The sequence below is a fragment of the Notamacropus eugenii genome, chromosome 4 (assembly GCF_028372415.1).
Source record: "Notamacropus eugenii isolate mMacEug1 chromosome 4, mMacEug1.pri_v2, whole genome shotgun sequence".
NCBI lineage: Eukaryota > Metazoa > Chordata > Mammalia > Diprotodontia > Macropodidae > Notamacropus > Notamacropus eugenii.
In genome coordinates this window covers 94,049,599-94,067,083 of record NC_092875.1, presented here as the reverse complement: position 1 = coordinate 94,067,083, position 17,485 = coordinate 94,049,599, and the positions used below count along the sequence as shown (strand labels likewise).

Sequence of the window (17,485 nt, the reverse complement as noted above, 5' to 3'; positions counted from 1 at the left end):
CTGGACCACTTTCCTTTCCTGAAACAGTGTCTTGCCCCTAGTGATGACCCAATAATAGCTAGGCTGCTAAGAGGGAAGCTTTGGAACCTCTTTGCAAAGGGTCTCATACCTAAACAAGAATTTTCCCTAGGATGTCTCAATCTCCTCATCTGTAAAATGGGAGGTTGAAGGAGATGGTTTTGAAGGTCTGTTCCAGTATCTATGATCCTATATCCTGATTCCTGACAGTCACGAGGACAGGAACTATGCCTTAGCTACTTAGCACACTGTAGGTACTTCCTAAATGTCTGTGACACATGAATTTGAATTCTCCAATCTTTCCTATCCTCTACCTAACTGAGCTTTGGCTTTTTCAGTTTGAGGATCCCAGGGCATATTTATTTCACAGGGGATCGCTCTGAGGATCATTTGGTAGGAACTGACCTTGAGAATGGAGAACATCAGTGGGGAATAGACATGCCCACCTGTCCAGGACAAAACCCTGCTCAAAAACAGGGAATGTTCAGAACTCTCTTGGGAGGTTTTGAGGAAGGAGGGGCAGTCTCCACCTTGGCTGGGATGGGGGTGGGAAGAAGGAATGAGAGAGGAAATATGTGTTTGAGGCTAAGTGAGGACTTGGCTCACTAGTGTACAGGGGACCTACAGATCTTAGCCCTATGATTAATCCTACGTTTTGGGGAATTGCAGGTGCTGATGAATAAGGAACCCCAGGACACACTCTGTACTACAACTCGACAGCAGGTCATGTGCGCCCTCACAGGACTTTGGTAAGCTCTTTCAATCCTTCTCAGAGTGATTCCCAGTGAAACAAATATGGTCAGGGATCACCAAACTGTGTGCAAAGTTTAGCAAAGGCATATTTCTCAGACTCATGGGGCAGGAAGGCTAGTATTGTGATTGGATATCAATAGAGATAAGAATAACACATTACATAGAGGGGAGGAGTGATGCATTGGAGAGGTGCAAGTGAGAGGCCAGGGGTGGCCTTTAGCAGGTCCCTGGCCAATAACTCATTCTCCCTTCTAATGTTAGCAACCTCTATTGATTGTTTTGTTTGTGTTCCAAGTTTTTAACTGAATTTTGTTCCTTTTGAAATTTTTATGTTTCCCCCAACCCTTTTGACTCTTCTTTTGATGGTTGTTGGTATGATAGTATGGTAAAAGACATCCTTTGATGTGCTCAGGGCTACAGCACAAAGCTCTCAGATTCTTAGTCCAAATTTGTAAAAAAAAAAATTATTGTAGCTCAAATTGTGCTCACATTCTTTTGTTGTTTTTTGATAATCTCATAGCAAACTGAGGCCACCATTGAACTATGAAAAGAAATCCAAGATCCTCTTCACTTGCTGCCAAAGTGTGTATAAACTGCCCCTGTTAGAGTTTCTGGAGAGGCACACCTGTCTACTAGCAGACCCTCCTAACATACAGGTGATCCCACCAGCTGTTCTCCATTACTGATGGGTGTTCTTTCTGTTGACAGCCTTCTATCTATACTGAATCTGCTCTTCCCTCTTCCTAAACCTTCCCTTGGGCATGTCTTCACTGATGACCAGAGGGTGGTAAGGCAAGATATAAGGAAAGTAAACAAACCACATCAATTTTGGCAAATGAGCCACATTGAGATTGGTCCATTGGGAGATACACCTAGGCCCCATCTGGAACCGTACCCACAGTTAGCTACAAGGTGGTGAGGGCATGCTGCTAAGCAACAGTAATGTCTTGTTGCTAGTCTAGCCTTTTCAAACCACCATTGGATATTCTTCATTTTCAGACTGCTTCCCAGCACTACCTTCCTGTATTAAACCAGGAAAGGATATAGAGAGGGAAAAGATCATGGGCATTGTCCTTCATTAGTGCTGTCGCTCTTGGTATTATACCCAATGAGAACTGTTGTGGGCTGACTTGATGCCCATTGAGTGCTCAGTCAGACAATAAGAGCATTGGTGCAAAGAGGGAAAGGGGAAAGGTCTCTTTCTTTTATATGTTTATGGGCCCCCAAACTCTTACCTCACAAATTATATAAAATACATGCAGAGTTCTGCTAAGCCTTGTCTTTTGAGCAGATAAGATAGAAAAGAAGTTAAAACTTTGAGATAAATTTGTATTTTTAAAGAACTTATGAATGAACAAGTCTGAAACTGCTCTAAAGAGTAAAAAAAATGGTATAAAAATTCCCCAGATGATTCATAGGTGAAACACTTTCACGTGTTGTTGGGTTTAGTCCTGTGCTTCCAAAGAGGAAACTGGCCAACTATCCAGCATTAGAAGGCTTGCCTTCACCTTCATCAGAGTCCAAACTCTTTTGGAACAAAAACACCCTAAGAAAGAGGGAAGGACTCTTCATGTGTTCTCACAAACAAAGCTATCACTGAACCTGTAATGTGAAGCACAAGTTACACAATATCAGACCAAAAAGAAACCTAAGCAATGACCACTTCTAACTGCCCTCCTTGGATATTCTGAAAATGGCCCCTAAGTGTGAAAGACGAGAAAGAGGAATGTACAAATGGGAGACACTAGATCATAAATATATGGCCAAAACATAAAGCAGCAAAACCAAGGGGTATGCCTGTATTTGGCTCAAGTCAACCCTGACCCCTCAGTCCTTGACCAACTGAGACCCTGATCAAGGCTAAGTTTTGTACAACTGAGCACTCCCTTACCTCTTTGATTCGTGTGTCTTCCCTTCCAGGTACTCTACATGGACACTATGTGCACCTTAGATAGACTTCTTCAGAGCTTAATCTCAGAAAATCACAATCCAGACGATCTTCATTTTATGCTAGAGGTAACCCAGGTTTTGGTGGGAGGCAGAGGGAAATGGGTTTATATGGAATACCATCCACTGAACCCATGAGGGTCGGAGACTGTATCTTGACCTTTTAAGTACTGTATCACCTGCCCTTGGCACATATTAAATGCTTAATAAACTTTTTTCATTCTTTTGTGGGATGAGGGTGTGACTGACGATCAGAACACAAAGTTATTCTAGGTTCTATTACTGTTGTATTTTGAGTAGGATGTAAAGTTAGGATGTAGATATTGTAGCTTTTTAAAAGTCCTTTAGAACGTACCAGGGAGTATCAGAGCTGAAAGGAACTGTGTAAATGACAAACATATTGAGCAAAAGGCAAAATAAACTTAAAATATAGAACACAAAAATGTAGCTTTAACAGGAACCTTAGAACATAGAATATGAGTACTAAAAACATTTTAGAACATAGAATGTCAGAACTAGAAAGATCCTAAAATACAGAATGCAAGTGTGTATGCTGTGCTGGAGGGGCTCTAACATTCCATCTAGTGCAATCGCTCATGTTCAGAGAAGGAAACTAAAACCTGGATAGGGAAAATGACTTAGTGTGACCATAGTTACATTGGCAGAACCTGAACATTAACTCAGGTCTTAAGGTCAGGAAGAAGATCGAGTTTAAGCAGTAAAGGGATTTTTTGTGTTTCATACTTAGCAAGTTGATGTGCCAGTGGCAAATGAAGATATAAATTTCTAGCACAAAATCCAACATGGGTATGGAATTTAGGATTGAGGTCCTGATTGCAAACATGCCTTTGGTAGTCATGTACATAAAGATGATCACTGAAGCTATCACCTTTAGCAGAAAAGGGTTACAAAGTACAAAGGAGACAGAGAAGAGGGCTGAGATCCATAGTCTGTGGGAAGTCTATTTTTAAGAGAAGAAGAAAGGAAGGGAAGTATCAGGGAGATGAAAGAGATGCTGGCAAAGCATAGTTCCAGTATGAGATGAAAATATCCAGAAGGAGTGGGGGCCAAATTCTACACAAAGACCAAAAAAATAGGGACTAAGAAAATTATGTGGGAGGTATAAGTATGAGGAAATTAACATTATGAGGGTGCACAAGAAATTATAAATTATCACCACCATCAGCCCTATCAACAAATACTCATCAATTATCATCGTAATTCTCATCATTAATACCAGCCTCTAATCAAAATCATTACCTAAATCATCACTGTCACCATCAGCAACCTCACTATCATTGCCAGTCCCATCACCAACAGAATCACAAACATTCCCATTCTATTCCCATCACCACCATCAGTATCATCATTGCCATCCCTGCATTCCCATCACCATCATCAGTATCACCACCACAACACTGTATTTCCATCAGCATCATCACCATCACTATTCCCATCACTCTTACCATTGTAATCCCATCACCACCACCAGGATCACGATCATTCGTTGCATTCCCATCAGCTTCATCAGCATCATTGTCACAATATTTACCATTACCATGACGTCATTCACCATTACTATCATTCTCATCATCTTCATTGCCATCATCAGAATCAGAATAAACAATTTTATTCCTCATAGTTATTATTCTCATTTACATAAGACTATTTATCAACTCCTAATTAAATATAGTGTTGGGTTTGTTGCTATAATGAATGAAAAGATAAAACTGAGAAGGAAGTCGGTACGGACAAGAAGATCTAAGCTTGAAGAACTTTGGCTTTATGGACCATCTCTAGCAGTTTTACCACCACTGTCCTCATGAGGGCCAGGCTCAGCACACACAAGAGGGAAGGGTACTCCCTTCAGAATCCAACCTAGGATTCAACATCCCCCAGTGCACAAGTGATTCTCAGTTCTCAGTGATGAAATATGTCAAAGGATTTCTCTTCTTCTCCATTTACCTAGATGCATACTACCCATCTTTCAAGGCCTAGCACTTAGTCTGACCTCTGCCAGGAAGGTTTCCTTGACTCCTCTAAGCAAAAGGGATCACTCCTTTCCTTAAATATGATAAAACTCTTACAGTCTCAATCACCTGATCTTTCGAGTGACGCTCTTGTGTCTTGTTTTGATCTCTGGGGTCTCAAAGCCTGCTCCAATTCCTAAGACTGAGGACATGGATAAAACAGAATTGGGAATAATAAAATCCTTTATACCTGTACATATAGAACTTTCCACCACATTATCCCCATGTTGGGTACATTTTTTCTTCCAGGTACAGTTTGTGTAAAACCCAGCTGCAGCCCATAGTTTGTGCTGGTACATCACATATCTAAATTTTGTTCTTTCACATGGATCCAAACGCATGTGAGTTTAATGGTGGGAAAAGTCCTGGAATTACCCTTAAAAAACCTGTAGTGTAGTAGAGTAGATGCTAGTATCCCTTTATAGATGTACCATTGGTCCCAAGGGGTCTGTGCTATCTGCTCCTTTGTTCTCCCCCAGGAAATGCGCACCTGGATGATTGCAGAGAAAGATCATGAGCGGAAGCGAGCAGTTAGGAGCTGTATCAGTATCCTTAAGTTTGTGGCCCAGAAAACCTTCCTGGATGTGAGTACCACCATCACCTGACTCCTCCCCCAACCCCACCTTACTGCATCCCTCCCTACTGCTCATGGTGATATGTAAGTGAGCTCTTCCACATTATAGATTGTAGTCTAAAAGAAACCCTAGAAAATAAGGCAGTCCTAATCTCCTTCTATTGTCAGGACATTTGAAGGAGAGGATGCGTCTGCCCATAATTATTGCTAAAAAAAGAGATTTCATGCTTACTAAGTTGATTCATAAGCGTCATAGCTTCATTAGCACCATTACCTGATACCATGCTTGGAGGGAGCCGTGGAAGGAGGCACTGGCAGCAGAAGCAGGCTTCCAGCTTCAGGTCCTCTAACTCTAAATTTATTGTTCTTCCCACTATGCCATACTTTTGCCCCCCTCCCCCCCACCTCTCTCTCTCTCTCTCTCTCTCTCTCTCTCTCTCTCTCTCTCTCTCTCTCTCTCTCTCTCTCTCTCTCTCTCTCTCTCACATTGTCTATAGAGCAGGCTAGCTGGAAAGTTTGGAGTTCACAATATCCAAAGCCTTAGGGCTTCCTCTCCATCTGGCCAGATCACGGTGCTGACTTTGATCAAACTGATTTCATACCATTCCTTTACAGCCTGCTTGATCTGATGTTTGTTGACCTTAACATTCATAAAGATTAACCAGGGGGATGGGTGTTTGAACTTCTTCACAACAGAGTCAGTTGTCGAAGGAAACTTGATGATAGCATGGTGATCAAATCTGTTATCCTCAGGGGACTTTTCTGAGGATACTTGGACTGTTTTTAAAGCTAAAGTGCCTTGGATTGCCAGACACTGGGAGATATTTTTATTTGCATCTATTGGAGGCTATGGACATCCTTCATCACTGCCTTCTCACCCTTCAGGAACTTTGACTTGGCTTCTGTCTTGGGAGGGGCAACCATTTCCTGCTCTGCCTTTGTATACAATCTTGGAGAAAGGTTACACAACACTACCTTGTGAAAAACCCAATATAAGTATCAGTGCTCTCAGTATTGGCTTTATATTCGTTAAACCCAAAGATAGATTTGAACATAGAGATAGCTCCAATGGCACTCTTATCTTATTATTTCATCAAAATCCTACAGATTTTCATCCATTGATGCCTGCCCTTTATCTAGAGGACACCCTTCTTTTTGTACTTTACACCATAGCCCACACTTTAAATCTCCCTATTTTATCCCTCAATTGCTAGTATGTTACCTCACTCCCTAAAATTATTGGGTTCACTATATACATTCATGCATGTATAATACATGTCATATAGACATAAATAGACATACAGCTATATATTATGTATGTAAACATATACTATTTACATCCTTTAAAATGCAAGTTCTCACCCAGCCCCCACAGTACAATGTAAATTCCTTGGGGAAAGAGGCTATCTATTTTATCTTTCTATACCCAGCATCTACCATATATGAAAGTGTTTAAAAATTGCTCATTGAATTAAAATGACTTGAACATTCATAATCAGAATCATTAAACAAAGTTATGTCTGGGTTTGCTTTTCTCAAGGATCTTTTTCTGATTCTAATACCTACGTGGGAGACACTTTGTTAGAGGAGAGCTTTTTTCAAAACTGCATTTTGCTCTTTCTACCCAAGCAAATACCCTCCTTTCTTTCCAATATGATAATCATCAAACATAGGAGAAACTTGCAATGACCTTTCAGTCAATTGTATGATATTAAAAACACAGGACCCTGTAGAAACTCACTTTGGGAGAATTATGGAATATTCTTCTCTCCAAGCAACCACCATCCCCTAATGGAGAGATCTTCTAAGGACCTCCATTTTAAGGAATGGGCCAGCCTAGGCATCCTTCATTCCTTTCCTGGCTCTGCTTACTTTCTGGGTTTCTCTGCCATGCTTCAGATGCATTCTCACCCTTGTAAATCCCTCCACCCCTGTAGTTCCTCCTAGACCCTCCATTGGGAAGGAGGCTCTAGCCAGTCATCATTCTTTCCTCTCCATGGTCTGCTTCTACCTCCAAGCCCTTGCTCAGGTACTTCTTCCCTCCATTCCTTCATTCCTTGGTTTTCAAGTCCATTTCATGTGTTATCTTCTCTCATCAGAATTAAGCTCCCTGGGGACAGACACTGTCTTTTTGCTTGTACTTGGATCCCAGGCCTTTGGCCCAATGCCTGACACATAGGAAACACTTAGTAGATGTTTGTTGATTTGTCCTATGAGGGTGCTTAGGTGCATTTTAAGGATGGAAAATTAGGACAAAGAACTAGCTCTAGGCATTCCCTAACCAGAAAGTAGTAGGTCAGTTGTGAAAAAAGCATCATAAAACCTGGATCAAATTCTGAACCTCAGTTTCCTCATCTATAAAATAAAAAGAATGAGTTAGATGATTGCTTAGGTTCCCTGTAGCTTGAAATTACACAGACATGTTTCTCTTCTTTATTTTCTCTTGCCAGACAACAGAGGAATTTGGAAGATATGGGCATGCTGTGGGCATGTTGGGCATATTATGTCTGGATCCAAACAAAGATGTTCAGCAACTGGTGTTTGAAGCAATTAACGCTCTCCACAGAGTCCTGCTCTATCAGAAAGGTGATCTCTGGCAGGACCTTTCATTTATTGACTCATCTTTCTGTCTCTATACCTCCTCCTATGGAGTTACGATCAATCCTAAACTCACCTCCCAACAGTGACCATGCCCTGAGCAATGACCATATTCCAACTGTAAATGGTAATCTCTGTGACAACATGCTGTGTGACCATGACCTCACCCCAGAAATGACCACATTGCCATCACTGAATACCTCCCTACCCTAACCTCACCCCCAATCTAAGTACATTCCTATCACTGACCCACCTCCACAACTCTGGCCTCACCATAACTTTATTTCATAGTATCCATAGCCTCATCCTCCACATCAGCCATATCTCTCAGCCTTGACAAAATTAACCCCTGACCATGGCATCTCGGCCCTGACCTTGTCCCCAACTTTGACTGCACCATGGCCCTTACCAAATAACCAAACTTGAACTCACTACAAACCTGACCACAATTCAGCTGTAACATTAATTCATTCATGATCATGTTCTCTGACCTTGACCAAATCCTGAAGCTTGACCACATCCCACCTTTGCACACAGCCCCATCTTGACTCAACTTGACCCAAATCTGACCCCAACTCTAACTTCATATGTAGCCCTATATACACCCTTAACCCACCACACCCTAACTCTAACTACATCCCCAAACTTAGCTCCTAGTTGACTATGCCCAACCTTGACAATTACTCTATTTCTGATTCTGAAGTAGAACCAGATCCCGCTAGAGTTGTCTTTTAGGAAACAGTAGCCATTTACACTCATCTCTCTTCATCAGGTTTGGTAGCTCCTGATCTTTTCAAAATTGTGGGGCGATATGGAGAAGTCCAAGATGACGAGTTAGATCCAATGGCCACGCAGGAGGTTGTCTTCTACCCCATCTCCCACGTTATTCAGGTCAAAGCTCTCAAGGGACTTGCAGGATGAAGTGGGAGGTGTTGGCTTGTATCTTCTAGGGTACTCCCATCTCTTCTAGGTCAGCTAGAAGCCTTATCTCAGTCATTAATGAAGAAAGAAGGGTAAAAGGTAACATGGAAAGAATATTGGATTTAAAATCAGAAGTGATTGTTGTTATTCAGTCATGTCAATTGTGTCCAATTCTTTGTAACCACATTTGGGGTTTTCTTGGCAAACATACTGGAGTGGTTTGGTATTTCCTTCGCCAGCTCATTTTACAGATGAGGAAACTGAGGCAAACAGGGTGAAGTGCCTTGCTTATGGCAGCACAGTATCGAAGTATCTAAGGCCAGACTTGAACTCAGGAAAATGAGTCTTCCGGACAGGATTTGGTTTCAAATCCCACTTCACTTTCATCACTTACTACCTATGTGACCTTAGAGAAATCACTTAATTTCCCTGGGCTTTATTTTCCTCATCAGTAAAATGCTATTAATTCTTTGATGAGCACAGATATATTGTGGTTTATAAAAAAGTCATTTTGTAAAGTAAGCCAAAAGTCATGGTCTTTGGTGATGGAGTTATTAGCCTGGTAAAAGAGTGGAATTCTATAGACATAGTGTGGTATGCCTGGATTTCAGCAAAATATTTGACAATCATATAGTCCTTGAGAACAAAAATGGATAAAGATGTATGTTGGATGGCTGACAGCTAGAAAGGCTTTAAAACTGTTTATGCCCAAACCCAAAAAGTAGTCATTAATGGAGAGATTACAGATTTGGCAGGAGGATTTAGTGGAGAGCTTGAGATCTGCTCTATTTAAGTTTTTCTCAGTGATTTGGATTAAGGAATAAGGTACCTGGGCAACTAGGTGGCACATTGGACAGAGTGCCAGGTCTGGAGTCAAGAAGATTTATCATCTTGATTTCAAATATGGCCCCAGACACTTACTAGCTGTTGTTAGCTTCAGTATCCTCATCTGTAAAATGAGCTGGAGAAGGAAATGGAAATCCACTCCACTATCACTACCAAGAAAATCCTGAGTGGGGTCACAAAGAGTCAGACATGACTGAAAATCACTGAAAAAAATCATAATAAGGTACATGATTGTCCAATTTGTAGACAACATAAAATTGAGAAGAGACGACTAGTTCAGGGGATCACAGTGTCATAGATTTAGAGCAGGAAGTTGGAGGGGGGACTTCAAAACAATCAATTCCAATGATCTAATTTTACACATCAAGAAACTGAAACCCAGAAAGGGGCAACAAAGTGCCCCAGGTAACACAGGTCAAAAGTCACACAACTGGAATTTGAATCCAGGCCCTCTAAACTCCAACACCAACATACTTTTTTACAATAACACATTGAATGCCAGAGTCAGAATCCAGATATATCTCACAAACTTGAATGATGAATCAAATCCAATTAAGTACATTTTTATTAGGGATTTCTGTAAAGTCCCACACTTGAGTTAAGAGAAACCAAACAGGGTCAGTTTTATGATAGATCTATTAGCAGGCAGGGAAAAAGCTTGGGTAGAATGGCTTCAGGTTCAATTTTAGGTCTGTTTCCTTTACTGCTTAGAGTTGTTTTTAATAGTAGTACTATCATTATTACTACTTTAGGTCTTAGAGTGAAAAGAGCACTGAATTTTTGGAGTCTAGGGAACTGACTTTAGATCTCAATTCTGCTATGTACCTGTGTGACCCTGGGCAACTGGTTCTATCCCTCTGGGCCTCCAGACTTCCAAATATGTCCAAGTGAAGAGGCAATGTGATACTTGAGGTCCCTTACAGTTCTAAATCTATATCCCTATGAACAGTTCTAGGAACTAGGGGAAGGGGAAATGGAACAAGCATTTATTACTATGTGCAAGAAATGGCAAACCACTCCAGTATCTTTGTCAAGAAACTGCCAAATGGAGTCATATAGAGTCAGACAGGACTGAAAAGTGACACAACAGAAATGTGTCAGGCACATCTCATTTGACCCTCACAATAACCCTGAGAGAAAGGTGCTGTTGTCATCCCCATTTTATAGTTGGAGACAGCAAAAAGAAAGAAATTAACTGACTCACCAAGGGTTACTGAGGGTTAAAGGTAGGCCTGCCCTTACGGGAAGTTTGATTAGGGGAGGCACACACCTTTTGTTAACTTCTAATGCCCTCGTTCTCAAGGGTTGTGATGCCTTCTGGCTCTGAAAAGTGCATAAATACTTTGAGTTCAGGTTTTACTTTGGGTCTCACTCATCTGAAGTATTTGTATGGCCAGAGGAGGCTCTGGGCAGCCACTTGGGAGCCCTCTAGCTTTGAAAACCCAGATATTGGTGCTTCTCTCTCTGGTAACTATGAATGTATGAAATGGTCAGACAGTTGGATCTGTCTATTACTATGTGATGTCCGTATCGCTTATGGTCACAGAGTTGGAAGCCCTGTCTGTTGATCTTTTGTTTCTCTGTTTGTATTTTCTCTGAAGTTCAGGGTGCTGACTTTTTCCCCTGAACTGAGTGAATGATATATGATTATCATGTGATTAAAGTGATTGTTGACCCCTCAAAAGTTGCTTTCCTTTTAGAAAAGCAGATCTAAGAACTTGCTACAGCAGACCCGCCTGTGTATGTTGGGGTTCTTGCTGAAACTGTTACCCAACTAGTAAGTGTCTAAAGCCAGATTTGAACTAAAGTCTTCTTGACTTCAGGCCCAGCACTCTATCCATGGTGTTACCTAGCTTTGGGACAAACAATTGTTTTGTCTAATCAGGGAGGCTCCAGATGTTAAACATCTTACCATCTAACCATCCAGACAGACCCCTAATATTAACTGGTCATAAGACATAGTTCACTAAAACAATCCCTGCACTGAGTCAAGGGATCTTGTTTCTTACTCCAGCCCTGACACCAAATTTTTATGTGACCTTCAATTCTATTTACCAAAAGCTTCTTAGGAACACCTACTAGGTTGCTAGGCACTGGACTGGTCACTGGAGATTCAAAGGCAAAGACTGAATAATCCCTGGCCTTCCAAGAACTTACGTTCTACTGGGGGAAAATAAAATCTATCCAGAGAAGACAAAATCTATTCAAAGCAAAGTCTCAGTAATTTGTTTGGGAGAAATAACCAACAACTGGGAGGATTATGAATGGCTTCTTGGAAGAGGTTGCTCTTGAGTTAAGCCTTGAAGGATTATAGGGATTCCATGGCATGCTGGTGAAGAAAGGGAGGAATCCAAGCACAGGGAACAGTCTTTACAAATGAACAAAAACAGGAAATGAATGGTATGTACAGAAAGCAACAAGGAAGTCAATTTGGCTAGAAGACAGATTTTTGTGAGATCAGCTTGAAAATATAAGTCAGAGCCAAACTAGGAATCCCTTTCATTTCCAGATAGAAGAGCTTGTATTTTCTCTCAGAAGCAATAGGAAGCCCCTAAAACCTGTTACGGAGGGGAGTAACATGGTCAGATGTGCACTTTAAAGATATCTATTTGGCAGTTGTATGGAGAAGAGATTTGAAAGGAGAGGCTAGACTTTAGTTATTAGATACAAGGAGACCAATTAGGATTCTCTTCAATGTTTCCATTTTAATAGTCCAGCTAAGAAATGATGAGAGAGAATAAACCATGACAGTGACTGTGTAAGTGGAAAGAAGGGGACAGATAGAAGAGATGCTATGAAGGTAGAATCAACAAGAATTTGACAACTGGTTGAATATGGAGAGAGAGTGAAGGCTCATGGATGACTCCAAGGTTTCCCATCTAGATGATTGGAAGGATGATGAAACTGAAAATTTGAAAAACTGAAAGAAATAAGGATGTTAAAGAAAAAGTTGAGTTTGAGGGGAAAGAAAATGAAATTTGAAATTTCAATGAGACCTACCCAGTGGAGATGTCAAGCAGGCATTTGGTAACAGTAGACTTGAGTTCAGGAGTAAAATAAGGGCTGAATATGTCGATCTGGAAGTTACATGCAGAGAAATGATAATTTGAAGCCATGGGTACTGATAAGGTTACCTATAGAAGGAGTGTAGAAAAAAAAAATGACAGTACTGCAAGATAATGTTAATTCAGTATAAAGACTGAGAAGGAAGAGTCAGAAAGATAGGAGAATCAAAAGAGGGCAGTGTCTATGAAAACCCAGGGAAGGAAGAGTACCTAGGGAGTGGTCATTGGTGTCAAATACTATACAAAAATCAAGAAGGATCAGGACTGAGAAGAGGTCATTGGATTTAGTCACTGAGAAGTCATTGGTGAACATTGAGAAAGCATTTCCAATTGAGCAGTGGAATAAGAAACTGGATACACAAGGGAATGAGAAGTGAGTAGGGGGTGAGGAACTGGAAATATCAAATACAAATGTAAACCAAGGGCAGCTACATGGTGCTGTGAATATGGTGCTGTACTAGCTGGAGTCAAGCCTCAGATACTGACCCTAGGCCAATCACTTAACCTCCCTAAGCTTCTGTTTCCTCATCTATAAAATGGGGACCGTAACGGTATCTTTCTCCCACAGTTGTTGAGAGGATAAACTGAGTTAATATTTCTAAATCACTTCACAAACGCTATAGCACAATGTAAATGTATTATCCCTTTTATTGTTAGATAACATCTTCTAGGACTTTGACCTTTGGTTGGTCATTCATTTCTCTAGGCCTCCATTGCCTTTATAACACAAGAACAAACTTTATCTATTCTGCATTCCTTGCAAATCAAATGACACAAAGCTATGGAACTATGTGGCTATGAATACTCTTCTAGATTTTAAAGTGCCCTGCAAATATAAAACATGATCATTTCAGGAAGCCGTACTGAAAAAGGTGGAGTTTCAGGAGTCATTTACAGGAGCAAGGTGAATAAGGGAGTTAGTAAAAAAGAGGCAGAGTTAAACCCAAAGGGAAAGAGATTAGACTTTAGAGGGACTAAGCATCATCACCCATAGGGCCAGATGGGGTATTGACTGCAGCGTGGCTCTTCTCTCTTTGTCTTTAGGAGTTTGTGAAGCATTTCTCTTCACCCCAGATACAAGATCTCATCTGGACAGTGATAGAGGGTCTAGAGAGTACCCTGGATCACAAAACGGAAAGTGCAGGAGAGATGCTTATTACCGTCCTAGAAGATTTTGGAGCTCAGGTGGAGGAGGTATGACTCTTTGAAAGAGCAAGAATTGAATGAAAGAGGGCAGAGCTGAGATAAAGAGCCTAGAGTTTCCACCTCCAGGAATGGGGGCACAGTCTATATCCTAAATAATAAAGTACTCAAATGAATGGGGGGGCAGTGAATTGGAGGAGGTGACACCATAAAGAGCTCTGGATTTGGATTTAGAGTCAAGAGTACTTGGGTTCAGATCCAAGCTCTGCTACTTGTTACTTGTGGGACCTTGGGGAAGTCACTTTCCACCTTTGGGCTTCCTCTGCAAAATGAGAAAGTTGTGTCTCTAAGATCCCATCTGATTATGAATCCTATCATCCTTTGGATGGATCTACAAGGGTGAACGACCTACATCAAAATAAGTCCCAGGACATTAGGCTTACTTTTCCAAGAGGCTCCAGTCAAGTACTATTGCCTCAGTGGAATGTAGAATTTACCAACCAATTAAGCATTGACTTTGGACCTGCTATCAATCATTAAGTAAGCATTTTATGAGTGCCTACTATGTGTTAGGCAATGGAGGATCCAAAGACCAAAATTAAACCGTTTCTGCCCTCAGAGATCTCACATGGGCTCAGTCCCACACTCAGCTACAAGTGAAAGCGAGACAGGAGGTGCAGAAGAGTGTCCTGCCTGGCAAAGTTTGGGGGTTGCAGTCCCACTGGGCAGAAAAACACTCAAATATCAAAAACTATAAGAGAACAGGCAGTCAACTAGCATTTATTATGCACCTGCTTTGTTCCAAGCACAGGGCTAAATGGTGAAACGATGTAAGAAAACAGAAGCTCAAGGAGCAGAAAAATCAGAGAAAATATGGGAAAACCAGACCCCTGGCAGGAAGGACATGAGCCCAGATGATAATAAGAGCTAACACTGTCAGATACAAAGTTCTTTACGTGTGTTCACTCCTTTCATCTTACAACAACCTTACGAAGTAGGTGTTACTGTTTTACTGTAATACTTTCTTTTACACTTGAGGAAACTTGAGGCATGGAAAGGTTCAGTGATTTCCTAGGATCATAAAGCTTGTATGGATGTCGGAAGCTAGGTTTGAACTCAGGTCTCCTTAACTCTAGGTCCTGAGGGTTATTCACCATGCCACCTAGCTGCCTAGATTCAATCCTTCTCCCCCTCCCCCTCCCACCAACTGTGCCCAGGTTTTCTTCATTTTCTTTAAACTAAAATTACTTTATAAGAAAATGCCTCTCCTCTGAAATTCAGTGTAACACTCTATGCTTATTAGTTCCGGTGAGCGTAATTACTTCTCTGATTACAGATGTGAGGAAACCAGACCAATAAGCAGGAAGGACACCAGCCACATCATAATAATAATATCTATATAGTACTTGAAGGTTTGCAAATCCCTGGTTTCTGAAATCCAATTTAAACCTCTCTTTATTAGCTCTGGGGAGCGGAAGGAGCACTAGATCTGAATCCCGAGGGAACTCAGCTAGACTCCAAGCTTAGTTCTTAATGACTTTTGTGACCTTGAGTAAGTCATTTTCATTCTCTGGTTCTCAGTTTCCAATCTTCCTTCTGACTCTTAATCTATGAGTTGGATCCCTTTAGGTCCTTAAAAAAAGGCTCTTATAAATTCAGTTCAACTTAAGCGAAAAAACATTTGCCTAAGGTCCTACTAAGTTGAGGTCACTCACTTCATGCTAAGGACATGCAATCCATGTCATGATATAGACAGGGATATGAGATTAATAGTAGAGGAATCATGGAGAGGAATCTCCATCCTAGAAGGTACTTTAAAAAGAGTACTCTGGAACATTCCTGGCATGTGGTCGTCTAGCTTCTGCCAAGGACCCCATGACTCTTCTAGGACTCGGTCTTTTGGACAACTATCATCGTTAGGAAGTACTTCCAGCATAAAGCCAAAATCAACCTCTCTGACACTTGTCTCTGGGGACCAATAGAATGAATGGAATCCCTCTTCCATATGACAGTCCTTCAAATGCCTGAAAACAGTGAGCAGGCCTCTTTTGTAAGTCTTCTCCAAACTAAACATCCCCATTTCCTTTTGCCTGAGCTCACAAAGCCAGTTCAAGAGCCCTCAATTCAATTCATCAAATTCCTATTAAGTAAGAAAGTAGCAAGATTTAGTGGACATAGGGCTGGTCTGGAAGACAGGAAGGACCTGGGTTGGAGTCCCACTGGGTAAGTCTCTTAATCTCTCACTCCTTTAGTCAGCTCTCTAAATTTTGGTAGAAGGAGTTTCCTCACCCAAGAATTTCCATTATCACTAAGATCACAGGTCCAGTACTCATCTTATCTGATAAGAGGAATAAGCACTTATCAAGTGCCTTGTCAGCAACTGAATGTTTAAAAAAATCCCTAACCTCAAGGAGCTCATACTGGTGACTGCCAGTGTTCTCTCCTGAGATGGCACAATTGCCACTCTGTTTGCGCACCTCCCATTACATTCTATCTTGTCCCCAACTTATCAATGTGAATGGAAACCACAGAGCTGAGCATAATAGTCCAGTGTGTGGGCAATATTCCAGATGTGTTCCAATCTGGGGACAAAGGACACAGGAACCCTATGCCTCTTAATATGACCCTTTTCTCCTTTTTCTGTGCCCTACTGTGGCTCCTTTGAAGAATGACATTCCTCAAGGCCAAGAGCCCCTGGAAATCTGGGGAGCTCAAGTAAAATGTGATGAACTTGCACACAAACATTCCCACTCCACCAAGTTTCCATGGCGATGCCCTTGAGAAGAAGGGTTACATTTATATGAAACCTAAATTCTCATCCTTATAACTTCTACCTTTGCTTCTAATTCTGCCCTCTAAGCCCACGAAGCACATGTCATCCATCCCTCTTCCATCTGACAGAATCTTTTAGGTTTCCTTCCTACTCTAAGGTCCCATGAAATATTTAAAGTCAGCTATCATGTCTCCCCTAAGGCATCTCCTCTCCTTGCTCTAACCATTCTCAGTTCTTTTCATCAGTCTCTTATAACATCCTGAACTTCAATATCCATCACTACCTTGTTTCCTCCTCCATGTTTTCTCAATCAGCAGATGAGAAAAATTCAAAGACAATGATGGGGGGAGGGAAGAGACCTATCTGTGAAGTTTTTGTTTTTTTGTTTTTGTTTTTATTTAATTTATTTATTTTTTAACGTTCTAGAATCACTATCATAAAATTAAGATTTTAACCCCCTCACACTTACCCCCCACTGCCCCCCTCCCTCTCCAAGATGGCATACATACATATGTATAGGTTTTACATATACTTTCCTGTTGAATACATTTTCATTACAGTCATGCTATGTAGAAGAACTAAAATAAATGGAAGAAATCATATAACAAATCAAAACATAATACACACACACACACACACACACACACACACACACACATGATCTGCTACATTCTGCGAATGAATTCCATAGTTCTTTCTCTGCGTGTGGAAGGCATTTTGCCTTAGAAAACCATTGTAATTTTTTTTTTTGTTCTTGTGTTAGTATGAAGTTCTAAGTCTACCAGAGAAAACTCTCGCACACTGTGGTTATTGCTGT

General features: G+C 41.1%; 1 protein-coding gene across 6 annotated transcripts in view; it reads left to right on the top strand.

Annotated features, from left to right (window-relative positions):
- The window catches only part of LOC140500393 (maestro heat-like repeat family member 5), a 193,782-nt gene that overhangs the window by 48,466 nt on the left and 127,831 nt on the right, over positions 1-17,485 (top strand). For all 6 annotated transcript variants that reach the window (XM_072602917.1, XM_072602916.1, XM_072602918.1 and 3 more), the window contains exons 13-19: positions 688-767; positions 1,292-1,427; positions 2,692-2,787; positions 5,228-5,332; positions 7,773-7,908; positions 8,693-8,811; positions 13,797-13,946. In XM_072602917.1, coding sequence (XP_072459018.1) covers positions 688-767; positions 1,292-1,427; positions 2,692-2,787; positions 5,228-5,332; positions 7,773-7,908; positions 8,693-8,811; positions 13,797-13,946 — 822 coding nt within the window. The remainder of the gene's footprint in view (positions 1-687; positions 768-1,291; positions 1,428-2,691; positions 2,788-5,227; positions 5,333-7,772; positions 7,909-8,692; positions 8,812-13,796; positions 13,947-17,485) is intronic.